At 39.2% G+C, this 15,000-nt stretch overlaps 3 protein-coding genes and 1 pseudogene across 6 annotated transcripts in view; 2 read left to right on the forward strand and 2 right to left on the reverse strand.

Moving 5' to 3' along the window:
* LOC136264019 (CCR4-NOT transcription complex subunit 1-like) overlaps positions 1-6,574 on the reverse strand; it is a 55,574-nt gene extending 49,000 nt beyond the window's left edge. For all 4 annotated transcript variants that reach the window (XM_066058693.1, XM_066058695.1, XM_066058694.1 and 1 more), the window contains exons 1-6: positions 6,305-6,574; positions 6,150-6,251; positions 6,003-6,095; positions 4,135-4,203; positions 3,998-4,052; positions 2,640-2,696 (exon numbers count right to left, since the gene is read on the reverse strand). In XM_066058693.1, the coding sequence (XP_065914765.1) occupies positions 2,640-2,696; positions 3,998-4,052; positions 4,135-4,203; positions 6,003-6,095; positions 6,150-6,251; positions 6,305-6,406 (478 nt within the window). In that variant the 5' untranslated portion in view covers positions 6,407-6,574. The remainder of the gene's footprint in view (positions 1-2,639; positions 2,697-3,997; positions 4,053-4,134; positions 4,204-6,002; positions 6,096-6,149; positions 6,252-6,304) is intronic.
* On the forward strand, positions 302-1,932 carry LOC136264024 (uncharacterized). Its single transcript, XM_066058700.1, has 2 exons — positions 302-417; positions 699-1,932. The coding sequence occupies exons 1-2, from the start codon at positions 397-399 to the stop codon at positions 1,839-1,841; spliced, it is 1,164 nt and encodes a 387-aa protein (XP_065914772.1). The 5' UTR covers positions 302-396; the 3' UTR covers positions 1,842-1,932.
* Positions 6,575-6,577: 3 nt separating the features above from the next.
* Positions 6,578-12,320, forward strand: LOC136264020 (uncharacterized). Its single transcript, XM_066058696.1, has 2 exons — positions 6,578-6,650; positions 6,704-12,320. Exon 2 carries the CDS (start codon positions 6,718-6,720, stop codon positions 12,232-12,234), a length of 5,517 nt encoding a protein of 1,838 aa, XP_065914768.1. The 5' UTR covers positions 6,578-6,650; positions 6,704-6,717; the 3' UTR covers positions 12,235-12,320.
* A 14-nt stretch (positions 12,321-12,334) lies between these two features.
* On the reverse strand, positions 12,335-14,425 carry LOC136264022 (copine-3 pseudogene; annotated as a pseudogene).
* Between the last annotated feature and the right edge of the window lie 575 nt (positions 14,426-15,000).

Below are 15,000 nucleotides of genomic sequence, written 5' to 3' on the forward strand. Positions count from 1 at the left end.
TTGACACCTTTGCTGTTACCAATAATCATCTGGTTGGCTGAAATGTTAACTCTGTTGAGAAAAAATCCACTTTTAATTTTTAGCTGTTTTTCAGGATTCAGCTCAAATGTGAACATACTATATATCCCATTACACTATTCTACTGTACATTATGTGATAAGAAATGTACATCTATATACATAGCACTATCCTACAATAGTGTATTGTGACCTACATACTACCTATGCTCAGGGGAATCCTGATACATTGAATAAATACCCTTACAAACCACAAACACTGTGCATGTACATATTAGGTAATGCAATCTATACCTGCATCTATATAAACACAGCAAAGTATATACTAGCATAGCATTTGCAATTGCTGAAGGAACTGTGACTACGCCTTGCTGTCATCATGAGTTTGAGTACACTCAAGGTTAGCAATAGTCAAGTTGTAAGCATATTCAAATCAATGAAATACTACAATTGGTACTGTAGTTACACATCAACACAATAATGGCATCTATAATATGAACAACCAAAGCAATAGTGGACTTGTTACTTGTTTTACATGTACAGTAAGTTTTCTCTGGCTATATATAAATCGAAGGATACACAATAGAATATTTCGGATATTGTTTGAAATCTAAATAATAAGCTTTAATATTACAAATCAATACAGTTGCACATAATTTTACTATCAAATATAATTTGCAGGGCATCAAACCACCACACTGCACTGCATTGGATAAATGCAAATCTTTACTAGCTGAAATAAATATCCAAGATGTTAAAAGACAACTTGTACAAAAAGGAATGGGTACCTATGACAGTACTGATGAACTAGTAGATGCTATGATTAATCCACCTTGTGATGAACAATACTTTTGCAACTTTCTGCACATTTTGGAACAGTTCCCCAAATACAGAAGATGTGAAAAAGCTTTACAAGATGAATGGGAGTTAATAAAGGCACGCCAGGATACCAGACACAGTACACAACAACAGAGTTATCAAGAAAGTGAAGGCTTGGAAGTCAATTGTCCAGTTCAAGAAACAACACAGTCAGCCTACATGTTGGAGTTACCCGCAGAAGTGCTCAAGTATATTAACGAATTTATTCCCAGTTCAGCAAATACAGTAACTGAAATAAGTCAAATCGCAGAGGACTATGCTGACCGTGAAACTCTTCTCTTCATAACAAAACATATAATTGAAACACTGCAGATCTACTGTGTAGCCTTCAGAGTATGGTTTCAACAAGAAGTGATGGGTGCAGATACTGATGAAGCTGAATATCAACTGCTTATGATTGTGCGAAAATTGAAAAAACTAAAAGAAGCACTAAGCAAAAGTCCTTCTATGCATGTTCTAAAAACAGTTGTTATAAAAGAGCTACTGGCACACATGCACACAATTACAGAAGTAAGGAAAACTGCATCCTCCTTTGGCTTAACAAAGCTTTGGGCTTTCAAAGTAGTTATGGATAAATTGATGAATTTGATTAAAAAGTTGTCTGACATAGATGATTTGCACTATGATCAAGCCTTAAAATTTTTAAAAGACTTCTATATTGAACAAGAAAATGGCATAAATGAGGAAATAGCAAAACATGAAAAGCAAGACCCCATAGTGGGAGTTCTAGCAGGTGGTGCAGTTGGTTGTGGTATGGGTTTAACACTGGGTTGTGTTGCTCTTGGTGCTGGTGCTGCGTGTGCCTGTGGTGGAGGTATAGTAATAGGCAGTATACTTCTTGGTGCAAGTATAGGCTATGTAGGTGGAAAACTATACATATTTTATTGCAAGAAGAAAGGAACTGAAGAAGGAAAAGCACTGCTGAGTTATCACAAAAAGAACTAAGTATACACGAAACACTAACCATTAACATACCAACTGTAATTTGTAAATTCTTCAGTACTATTAAATTAAACATTTAGTTCATATTACTGTATGACTGCAAATTTATATCTAGCTTCCATTTAACAGTGCATTATGCACTGTAGCATGGCACAGTACAATCAAGGTGTATGTACACTTATGTGTCTCTAGGTGAAACAGATCTGTGGGCTGCACTATATTGAGCCAAACACACTTGAAAATGTTGGGCCAGCATGTGTGTATGTGTGTACTACTTTAGTATACTACATATCCACTGCTGTACTACCTTAATGTATGACTGGGGCTTGCATGTTCACTGAATTTAGTGTCTAGTGATCAAAGCATGTATGAGTATTACCCGCATGCACATGCATACCGTTTTGAACTACCAGATTGACATAGTAGTGTGACATGACTAGCCGGTATACCCACTGTATCAATGCAAATTCTGAAGTGCCCCACACACTCCTATCTGGAGATCATTAATATCGTTCCTCTTGAGATTACCATCTCTACTCCCAAACCCTTCACAGAAGGTGCACATGTTCACCTAGTCAGGGAACACTGAATTACCATCACAGACAATCATATGGACTGAGTCAGCGACTTGGTCCTTCTCATGGTGGGGACACACACACACACACACACACACACACACACACACACACACACACACACACACACACACACACACACACACATTACAGGGATTTACCAGTAATCTTGTGGACATGCATGCACCATGCACGCATGAAAAGAAATCTACTGTACTATACTAACCAGCTTCAATGTGGGATCTCACTAACTCTGGTAGCTTGCTCTTCAGAAAGTTAGAGGCTATAGGGCAACAGAAAAAAAGATACATAGTTAAACATATACCCATGTTATCACATCACTACTGTACTTGTACAACATAACAAGTTCATATTGTGCTACTTCTAAAAACCAGGTGCCACGCAGCTAACTATAGCATGTATAAATCAGCAATTAAATTAGTGTGTAAATACTACATAATACTCAGTTATCCGAACCCCTTGGGACCAGGGGTGGTCCATAAGTCTGAAAAGTCCATATCTCTGAAACTGTGTATAAATAACCTTAAAATAGCACAAGGAACATTTAAAAAATTTTGGTATTATCAACTATCCTAATAGAACAGTCACTACTCTAATAGAGCAGTCATTTCCATAGTTCGATTAAGTGAGAATCTGGATAACAGAGGTTCCACTGTATGCTGTGGGTTTTTAGTTAATAATGCAAACAGAATTATCAAATTAATAGTTATCACAATTTCACATACGTAATAAATGAATATTTTGTAATTCTCCAATTACATTGCTATTTGCACTGCTTAGGAGTTAGGAAGTACTATTCTAAAACCATTTTTACCAAAACAGATATATCTTCTCAAGTGTTTATAGTTTGTCATATTTTCCAAATTCTCTCTACAAACCTTCAAGGCTGTCCTTCGTGTATGTAGGGACACACCCCTTCAAGTCAAAGAGATACACTTTTCCTGGTAGCCTATGAGGCCTCCTATGGTACTTTTCAGACGTTAAATACATACCTCAAAGGGTCAATGGGAAGGTTCTACACAAACGTTTGTAGAGAATTGCTACAGTCCTATTTCTAAACAGCAAAAAGGAAGTTCCAAGCTTACCTATGCTGAAGTTTAATACAAGCTTCATTTAGTGTTTAATTCTCGTATGCTGGCTGCTTAACATTTTTTCCCTTTTTTTTTTAATGCTGTTTGACACCCATAGAGCCCATTGGGAAAGGTTTTTGTAGCAGGCACACTTCAGCTGTAAAATATTTTAAACCAGCAGGAAATAGCCACCTTAAAGCAAAGCTTATCTGCCTGTAAGTTCAAAACAAGCTCTACAGTATGTGGCTTTCATTTCTTATTGTACATACAGTACAAGCTGCTTTCAAGTTTTAACATACAAAGTTATGCTCACGTGAGTGTGGAAACACAAATATACATACACATTGTTTAGAAAACAAACCAGGCACATATTCATAGCCGGCCTTCAGTTGGCTGTGGGCGTGTGCTTGGTTTAAAAAATACACAGATGTACACACATACAGATAAACATAATAGAGGGAGACAGCAAAAACCCCTAAAATATACAACTTACAATGAAGTTTTAAATCAGGGTCACTTGATTGCATCAATCCTACTGCAAACACCACCTACATGTTTGGTGTGACAATAATATCCCATAGGCGAGTGTGTAATTTCTATGTAGACTTACATACATACACTTAAACATACCTCTTGTACAACAGTCAGCCTCAAATATTTACTGAGGTTAGGTAGTAGTTGTGCTGATGCTTTGAGGTGCTATAGTAGCAATGGACCAGTAATGGACCAGTATGAGTACTACACGACAAACTATTAAATGTTCTTGACAATGACAAAGCAAAATATGGTGAATTGATGATTACAGAGTTTAAGAGATTTTAGTATTTAGGTTAGTCGCTATTCTCCAACAAAATTTCTCACCGTTTTATGTCCAATGTAACATGCACATAATAACAACTAATACATATATATGTGACCATCTCAGCCAATACCCAACTTGTTTGCACAAGCATGCGTATTGAGAAAAACAAAATTTAATACAATTCGTAAAATTATGCATGCTACAAAGAAAGGTTTTATTGGGCCATTACTTAACCCTTTAAGGACTGCCGCCGTAATATTACGTCCAAACTAAGCATTGCTTGAAAGCCCAGCGCCATAATATTATGTCCAAGATTATTGGCAGTAAACAAAGAGCTATAACTCCACAACAAATGAAGCTATGAGATTGAAACGAGGACCATTTATTTTTATTAGTCATTCATAGGTGATTCTTTTGATATATAAAGCTAACTCATCACACAAAACTAAGCCAGTGTAAAATTCCTAACAAAGTACAAACATTTAATATTTACACAACAATAAAACTAACCTTGTAGAAATCGCTCCATAACTTTGGCCGTGTTCCTCCTATTTACTTCAATTATAGGCGAACAATTTGATATACAAGATCATGTGATGAGGTTTATTAAAGCAAAATGGCAGACCGTTTTTATTGATTGTGCCATGAAGAAATCGATCGCGTGCAAGTGTTTGAAACTCACCTTACTTTAAGGACCAAAGAATTGTGTGCATAGTCTACCTTGAAAACCCACCACATGTTTTATGATTATTGTGCATTATGTCTTCTAAAAAAATAGACTAAGTTTATAGTGTTGACAAAGCCCTAGAAGTGCTCAATGGCATAACAACTTGTGCTAAAAGACTCGCCTGACAATAATAAACAACATTATCTAACTTGCCATGGTGTAGAGCCAATGTTTTACAAAAGGGTTAATTAAAGAAGGAAGACTCAAATAGATTAAACCTATACACCATCTTAATCGCCTGCTCACGGAGTTTTGTTTTGTTGCTGTAGTTCCAACGGTATGCGTGTCATGTGTGTTTGTTTACAATGCAGTAAATGTTAACAAGATTGTCATGATTTCTTTATCAAACCGCCTTCATATCTATATGCACAAGTGACTACAGGGCTAACACTATATACCTTGGCTGATGTGCTAATCTATGATGTACAGGTACATGTTAAGCCAAATAGCAACGTTGTAGACTAATCCAAACAAAAGTTATGGCTGCGAATGTAAGTGCCTGTAGTTTATTTTCAGTATAGTCACTGTACAAATCAATTATCTTGCTCTTCCTACTGTCTAGCATTATAATTCCAAAACTACTCACCACAGAAGGCTAACTTTGGTAATCCATTCCTTGGACACTGCAAATAATGAGAAAATTTTTAAATTTCCAAAATTGTGCGAACAAGTCGGGTTTTTGCTGAGACATTCACATATTTCAATACTACTTATGCACAATACAACTCATAACCAATAATTCATTTACATGTCCACCAGCTTCACCTTCTTATAAAATGAGTACCAAACTAGCAGTTGTGCAGCAAACAAATAAATTAATCAAGATTAAAGACTTGTGGGTATTAAGAAAACATTTACAGCAAATTCTAATGTTCACATACATCAACAATAGCACCAAAAATAAAAAGTATAATATTAAAAGATGGATATATATCACTGCACATATGTTCACATACAACATAAAACTACCTTTGGTTCCTGTCCTTCAAAAGCATAGCACAAAATAGTTGTAAAGTTTGGTTTGGTCACTAATGACACAGTCTCCTGCATCAGAAGTTGAAGCTGCAAAACAAATTTGTTAACACTCACACACCACACCATATGATGTTTACAAACCTGTTGACCTTCCTTGTTTGATTTGGTGTCTGTAAACTCCACATGAGAAATGAGACACCTGAACAGGTGGAAATCAGCGGTCGGGCCATGTTTGTCTACCAACTGAAAAGGAAGTTAATAACCTTGGTGGGCATTAAATAAAAAGTCACACTTACCGAGCCAATTTCAGCACAGCTGGCCTTGTAATTCTTCTTATTGATGGTATTGACGAGGAAACTGATTTGGGAGAGGGCGTAACAGCGAGGATTAAGCGACATGGTCACCGCGAAATGAGATTTTTATCCTTCGCCTTTCCCTTCCCCCCACAGCGAGATACGACAAAATTCTTCACAATCACAAACTTAGAGTGCTCCACCGTCTCGCACCGTCCAGTGTTGGTAATACTATTACTTGAGGCGCTTATCTATATACCTCTCAATTCTCATTAACGCGCACCGTTAAAGCCATCTCGTGACTCCTTACTCGTTTCCTAATCGAAATCTTACTTGCCAAGTTTACAAAGTAAGACATACGTTTGTGTCAGAACTAGTTACTTCATTGTTGTTAATCGCAAGGTTTGTGTTGTACAATGCCAACTCCAAGATCCAGACAAACGGCGGGGGCAAAATCCGGAAAGTTGGCGGAGTTTGATAGATTCTGGACTATAAGTGATATATCTAAACTGTACCATGATGGTAATGGAGCAGTCTCATATGTTGGTACCAGTTCCCTTCAAGAAGAAGACATTGGTACAATACGCTCCATCAATCCTGTACCACTGGGTACCTCAATCTTAGTTTCAATACTTGATCCAGGCAGCAAGTGCTACATTGCAGCTGGATTCTGTCATAAAGATTATCCTGACACTCTTCTCCCTGGATGGGCTAGAACATCAATTGGTTTTCACGGAGACAGTGGTAATATCTTTATCAATTCTTCAGATGGAGTCCCATTTGGTCGACCTTGTGTTACTAATGATTGTATTGAGTGTGTGCTATTACCAGCTGCCAGTGAGAGGTCTGTTATTGTTGTGTTCCGACATAATGGCAGGGAACTTGGTAGCAGAGAACTTGTAGTACCTGATGGAGGGTTTTATGCTATAGTTGGTTTGATGACTCCTGGTGAAAAAGTTCATCTTTCTGTTGTCGAAAACTTCTCAGAACCATCTTCATCGTATCCTGCTGATAGCTGTTCAGCTCAGCCCCTAAGTTTGTTATCTACTAAGATTGTTAAAGGAGCTACCAAACAAGTTTTGTTTCAGTCAAATTTGGATTATGATCCACGACAGAAACTTTTCAAATCAATGTCAAGTTCAAGTGGTCCTGGATATATCATGTTTCAACCGTCGCTGTCAAGGAGACTGTGCTATTTTGAAGTAGAGGTAGTTCATTTAGATCAAGACAATGAGACAGCCATTGGATTGGCTGTACAGGATTATCCCAGTAATGCCCTTCCTGGCACTAGTAAAGGATCTGTCGCTATACATTGTAACGGTGTGGTCAAGTGTGATGGTGTCACTGTTCTGTCTACCGTACCAATCCATTCTGGTGATGTCATCGGTTGTTTAGTGAATGTTACACACAAGTTTGAGTTTTCTAGTACACCTAAAGAAATTCCCCTCACATTTTACAAGAATGCTAAGCAAATTGCTGCCACATCTACTGGTGCCATTACTGGCAGTTTGCATCCTATCATTGGAACTTCAGGGGGAAAAGTGGAGTTCATAGTTCACTACCGAGTGGGACGAAAGCCATCTGATTTTTTCAAGTACTATCCGTTGCCCAATGGTTACCAAAATATTGATGTGGATCATGAGATTGATCCAAGTTGGGTTACTTCTCTTGGCCAACACGTAGAGGATAATGTATTTACAACTGTGGGTCATGGCCAGCCATGTACTGCAGTTGCAGTGTATAAAGTTCCACTGACATTGTTAGACCACTACTACACGGTTACACTAAGACAGAGGAACAATGAATTTGCAGAGTTCTCCATTGGCTTGACATTGCTACCTACGAATGCTGTTGACATTTCTGTTGCCTCTGTTCAAAGGAACATTTTGTTCTGTCCAATAGTTGGGATTGTGAAGAAAGACCACAGTAATGTTTACAACTTCACGCCAAATGTGTGGGACAGTTTAGTCAGATCCAGCAATTTTGGTGTTGGCATTGACCCCAGATCAAAGAATAACGGTCACATTGATGTGTTCTTTACATGTGACAATCAAGAGGTTTATCGTACTAATATTTCTTGCTCAAGGGATGAAGCATTGTATCCAATGATCACATCAAAATGTGCATCAACTGATGAAGCATTTCAAGTAGATATTCCAGCTTGGTGGCCTCCACCAATGCAACTTGGAGAGCCATGGGGTATCTGCAGAGTGTCCCCTCGTTGTGCGGCAGCATACAATAGTTTAGTGGCATATAGTGGTGATAGCAACACTGATGAAGTTGGTGCCATTCAAGCAGCTTTTCCACTGACTCCTCACCACAGGTACTTTGAGCTTAGAGTGTATAAAAGAGGTGGTGAAGAGCATCCTCGTATTGGTATTGGTGTTGCTGAAAGAGATTATGCCCTTGACATGCAACCAGGATGGAGAGATGGCTCCATTGCTTACCATTTAGATGATGGTAACATTTTTCACAATTCTGCACATGACAATGTTGGCTTGTTGTGTACTAATGATGGAGACATCTTCGGCTGTGGGTTGGTATACCCTACAAATCCTTCATCACCATATGTCATTGTATTCTTTACAAAGAATTCTCAGTTGATTGCTTGTGAAATGACTCATGTACCAACGTGTGGCTTCTTCCCAACCATAGGAATGCACACTGCAGCCTCTATGGTAGATATTGATCTCAATGCTGCACTTGTAGTTGATGTACCACAGTTCCCATATGAGTGGCAAGCTGTACAGGGTGTTAAAGTGACTGGTAATGTACTGACGTTAACTGGCAAAAATCAGCGTGGTAGTGTGGAATTTGCTCCATCGACTAAAGTCCGATACTTCAAAATTAGACATCCTTCAAAGAAAGAAGCTGTCACCATGAAACTTGGTTTCAAAACTGTTTCAGCCAATTCTAGTGAAATTACACAAGTGTGTTTACAGACTCCAAAGAACAATGTGCTATTTAATACTTCAATTATTGCTAACATTCCAGTGGATTCTTCTACTGTAGATTACATTGGTTGCGGCATTGCTTCATCTCAGTGCAGTAGTGTTGTTGAAAGCTCTGCTCGATTTTTTATCACTGCTAATGACTTTTTGATCTATTCTCTTGACACTTGTGAATTCAGTGCTGAAGATGTTGTGCCAGTGGTGGAAATCAAGGCACAGCCTGGTTACCGCATGAAGTTAAATGCTCATTCCTTGTGGCCACCTGTTACTGTGATCGGCCGAGGATGGGCTAAGGTACATAATCTTTCACTACAACATAATAATCACATATCAACATATGGAAACAGCTTTGGCTATGCACAAGCTGCACGATCTTTATCTGAAGATAATCCATATTTTGAAGTGGAGATTGTAGAACACGGCCATACATCAAACATTGCTGTTGGACTAGCTAATATGTACTACAACCACTGGCCTGGTTTTCAGCCTGTATCAATAGCCTATCATATCAATACCGGCTGTATCCACTGCAGCAGTGAAAAGTCGAGCAAGAAAGTATGCAAACTGTATGCTGGTGATGTGGTTGGCTGTGGGGTCAGAGTTGTGTGTGGCTCACTGGAGAGATTAGCCCAGGAGAAAAATAAGGGGTACGAAATATATTTTGCTGTTAATGGTCAAGTAGTATATGCTAAAGATGCTACCGATGTGTATCACCCATCTCTGCTCTATCCCACTTTTGCTCTGGGAGATAACTATGATGCAGTGGTTGTACATTTGAATGTTAATTTTCCCTCGTTCAGCTTAGGCAGGGAGTGGCGATACTTCAGGAGTATAAACAAATCTGGTTTCCTTTATGAACACAGTGCGTCACCAAAAATGAAGGTAGTCGAGCCTGGTGTTATGCAAGCCCGTACACCACTGTCTGAACAGAATTGCTATTTTAGTATGACAATTGTTGACATTGCTTTTAGTGCTAGCATTGGAGTATCCCCTAAAATGGCTGACAGTACCACAATTATTGGAATGGGTGGAATAATGTACAGTTCATCAGGTCAGCTAATACTTCATTACACTGGGACTAAGAGGATCATGCCATTGGAAAGATGTGCTCTTGGCGACACAATGAGCTGTAGAGTTGAATTTGAGAATTCTGTACTTTCAGCTGTCGAGTTTTATCACAATGAAATGATGATTTATAGCCAAAGACTGTCATCCAACATAGCTGGCCACCCTTATCTATATGCTACATTTTCAATAGAAAGACCAGGTGACGTGGTGAAAATCAACTTCAACCCAATGGAACCATCGTGTTTTATTAGTGAAGCGATTGGCTGGTCCCGTACCAGTAATGTGTTGATCAAAAATGACATCATTATGTTTACTGGAAAACGAAATGCTAAGAATTTGCCAATAGGCTTTGCACAAGTTGCTCAAATTGTTGATGGTGAGTCATTGTCTTATTATGAGGTGGAGATTCTCCAGACAGGTCAACGATGTCGGATATCAGTGGGCCTGGCCACTCCTAGTTACCCATTAGATTCCCACCCTGGATGGTATGTAGACTCAATAGCATTTCATGGAGACGATGGTAAACTATTTAATGCTGTTGGTACTGGCGTACCGTTTTGCCATCCATGGAAGAAAGGTGACATAGTTGGTGTAGGAGTTAGAAACCTGAATTTGGACAAACGAGAGGATGTTGATTGTTGTGCAGAAGAGAGTCAAGTGTTTTTTACTCGCAATGGTACAGAGATTGGTTGTACCACAGCCAAAATTCCTTTTGCCAAATTTTATCCCACAATTGGCATGCACAGCATTGGGGAATGTGTTAAGATTGATGTTAAAGCTCCTCCGCCTATGGTCCACTCAGTTCAAAGGTCACATTGGAGAGTTCTATCTGGTGTTAAAATGACCAATGTTTCTGATCAAGAAACAACATTTGAGTATGATCATCCACTGTATGTCCCGTCATCTCCTCTCATGATTGCCACTGCTGTCAGTGCAAGACCCTTCTCCGCTCACTGTAAGTATGCTGAAATCACAATCCACTCCCTTGGAGATGTCAATGCGGTCATTATTGGTGCTGTAGAGAAGGGATATCCACTAGGTAGTGCTCCAGGCTGGAACCCAGGCTCAATTGCCTACCATTCAGATGATGGTAAATTGTTTAAAAATGGACAAGCAACAAGATTTGGTCCCATATGCCATGCAGGAGATGTGATGGGAATAAGGTATCATTGTGCAAGCTGCAGTGAGTGCAGTATGGTGTTCCTGCAAAACGGAACTGAAGTTGGTCGTGAACAAATTGCTTTACCACAGTCCGGGTTTTTCCCTGTCATAGGTCTAGTATCTCCTGGAGACAAGGTGACTATAAGATTCCAGGAATCTGCGAACATTTCACATTCTGTATCTTCACTAAAACTCCTCAGCCCCATGCGGATTAGTAACATCATGTTTTCAGGCCATGTGCTAACTTATGATAGCCAACAAGCAAATAATGCTGTAGGGATGGCAGTGTTTTCTATTCCCATTGGAGAAAAGTTTGAAGGATTCTCTGTCAATGTGATAAACCAGACCAGTAATGTATATGTAGGCATTGTCTCTCGTGATTACCCTCTACACACTGCTCCTGGAAAGAAGTCACTGTCTTGTGCCTACAACACGTTATCTGGTTTGTTATGTGAATGTCTTGATAACACAGGAACTCTCCGGACATATAGATGTCAATCGTTATCCACAGGCGATACATTAGGTTGTAAAATTGAACCTCACAGTGAAGATGAGAACTTAAATTGTTTGTTGTTTACTTGGAACAGGAAGAAGGTAGCCAGTATAACTCTTAACAAATCTATCAAAAGAACTCCATTGTATCCAGCAGTTGCAGTGCTTCATGTTAACAGTAGAGATAGTAGTATTAATGATCCTACTTGTTTGTACATTGACTCTAATCCACGTAACTATTTACCTATGAATGATTTTTAGCTTTTCTTTATATAATTTTTCATTACTGACTGATGGTTATCAACATAACACACTTGCAATTATAATTATAGTTTCTGTATTTGTATCTGAGGTACAAAATAAAATTAATTATACACAGGGTGAATGAAATAGAAGTAATAATATAATCACTTTACAATTTATCTTCATAACGTCAAGCAACAATGCTTTTGATTAAGCATGCCCTATTATGGATATCCATTTATACAGCTTTATTTGTGACTGTATAATAGAAAAAATATTAATCATTGATAATTTCAAAGTAAGATCATAATTACACAAGTAAAGTGATTAACTACAAAATCAGTTCCTACGTAATGGAAGGATTTCTTTGGAAGCCATATAATCAGTGAGTTGTTTAGGTAACTCAGCCAGTACTTCACTAGCTAAACTCTCAGCTGCGTGTTCTCCTTCAAAGTGAACAAAAGGAACAAACTGCACAATATCTCTCTTAGCCACCTCATCACCCAAACTCAAGGCGTGATCATCACTGTCAAGCTTCTTCATGTCAGAGAAGTTGGCATCACCAACACCAACAATGATGATGGACATGGGAAGTGATGATGCTCTGATGATCGCTGCCTTGGCTTCTTTCATGTCAGTGATGACACCATCAGTTAATAGCAACAGGACATAGTATTGCTGTTGAAGAGTTGGATCATGGCTGGCTTTTTCGGCAAAGTTAGCAACATGATTGATGACTGGAGCAACATTTGTCGGTCCACATAACTCCATAGCCTTAATGGCTTGACGGTAAGCAGCTAGTACTCCTTGTATGCCAGCACAGTAAGGATTTAAGGGGTTACCATTCAGAGCAAACTCGTGGTAAACTTCGTCATCAATCCTGGCACCAAATCCAAGAGCAGGAAACATCTTGTCCGTATCATAATCTTGACACACTTCACCAACAGAGGATAAGGCACGTTCGTAATCATTGGGAACTTGTGGGTTGATATAATGGAGAGACTTTGGATCATCTGGTTCACCATTGCTAGCAGTAAAATCTATTGCAACTGTAAAATTAATCTGGCAACCTCCAAGAATGTAATCCAGGAAGGTATACTTGTCAAATACTTTAGCACTGCTGATGTAGATTACACCAGAATTTTTGTATTTCTTTTTTCTAGCTTTGTGTGAGTTCATCAAATACCAGCTTACAGATTTTTGGGTGACCATGAATTCGTCAAGTGAGGCAGTGAATTCACCAATGAGATCACGAGATCCATCCTTGTCCCAGTCATAACAAATGACCTTTATCAGACAACTGTCATCTCCATGGCCCAGGCTGCTAGCTGAGATCGTGAAAGGTTGCCACACTGGATCTAACGTGTTCTTTAGCACTTCGGTCTTGTGTACCAGAGTAAAAGAGCCATCTTTGTTACCTCGGTGAAACTCCAAATATGGGTCAGATTTTCCAAACATATCTTTATTGTCAAGGTGTCTCCCTGCAAATTGTAGTGTCAACCATTTTCTGCTCTCAGCCACTTCTTCAGCGTGAATGGTAATTGTCCCTGCCGCACTGCCCTTTTTGTTCTTAAGTGGTTCTGTGAGGGTGCTAGCACTTATCACTTGACCTAAAGTGGTCTCCATTGAACCAAGGAAGTCATCATCTTCTAGTGACTGGGTAGCGTTGTCCACATCGTACACACTGAATTCAATTTTCTGCACTTCTTCGAATCTGTAGTCAAGATATATTGTCTTGGAGAACTCTGGGTTGAGGTTGTTCTTGATGCATTCCGTGCGATCTACTTCTATCCAAGTCTTTTTAAACTTGTCGTATAGCTTAACGGACACGATTGGGTCAGACTTCGAAAAAGTATCCTTGTTTCGCAGTCCTTTACAAGAAATATGAATTTCAACTTTTGACAAATACTTCGTAGCTGGAGGACACGCCATGACAGGTAAAAATACTGAACCCACTGTCAAGGGGCTTTATAGCCTACCTAGAAGCGACCTTCAACCCGTGCCCTAAACCCTGAACTTCTAAATTTCCACAATGTGACAAGATGACACAGCACAATTTCTGACATCACAAAACGTTATGAAGTCAACTTCCAGCTAGACTTCCAGGTTACCCACACAGCCGAAACCTCGGTTGAAACGCAACCGTATGGTCTTCACTTGGGTCACATCTTGGGTCATGCCCTCGGTCATGCCCTCGGTCATGCCTCAGGTCATGGGTCATGTAATTCGTGTCAAGTGCAAGCGCGCATACTTTTAATTTTACAACACTGATCAATTTACATCCATCACTAATCCAGTGAAAGCAGTGGAAGGCATACATTACTGTTTCGCATCTTACAGTTCCTTGGAGCTTTGTTTGTGACGGCATCTGTTGAGCAAACAGGTACCTCCGCTGTCACTCGTCCGCTGGAGAACAGTCCCGAGATGCGAGAACAGTCCCGAGATGCGAGAACAGTAGAACGAATAGACGAAGCATCTACGAACTACGACCACAAGATATTAAAAGTTAGAAGACCATAGATTTATAAACCCGGGTTATAAATCTATGAGAAGACAGTATGATGTTCTTGCTAGTATGACAGAAGCATGAGAAGGGATTTGTTTCTGGTATGCCTGGTGTACGTATATGAACATATTTTACAGTTTGTCTATCATAAATAAAAATCTGATGCAAGACAGATTTTTGAGTTAGCTGTCGGTGTGTAGATTTCAGTCTTCTTTTACATGGCAAGAGATTGCCCAGAATAGTTGACCACTTTAGGCCACTCCAAATGAGAGTGTAGT

Source organism: Dysidea avara, chromosome 8 (assembly GCF_963678975.1).
Source record: "Dysidea avara chromosome 8, odDysAvar1.4, whole genome shotgun sequence".
In the NCBI taxonomy this organism is placed as follows: domain Eukaryota; kingdom Metazoa; phylum Porifera; class Demospongiae; order Dictyoceratida; family Dysideidae; genus Dysidea; species Dysidea avara.

Coding starts and splice junctions, on each gene's coding strand:
- LOC136264024 (XM_066058700.1), top strand. CDS start 397: ATGAGTTTGAGTACACTCAAG. Junction 418..698: donor TGAGTTTGAGTACACTCAAG/GTTAGCAATAGT, acceptor TATAATTTGCAG/GGCATCAAACCACCACACTG.
- LOC136264020 (XM_066058696.1), top strand. CDS start 6,718: ATGCCAACTCCAAGATCCAGACAAACGGCGGGGGCAAAATCCGGAAAG.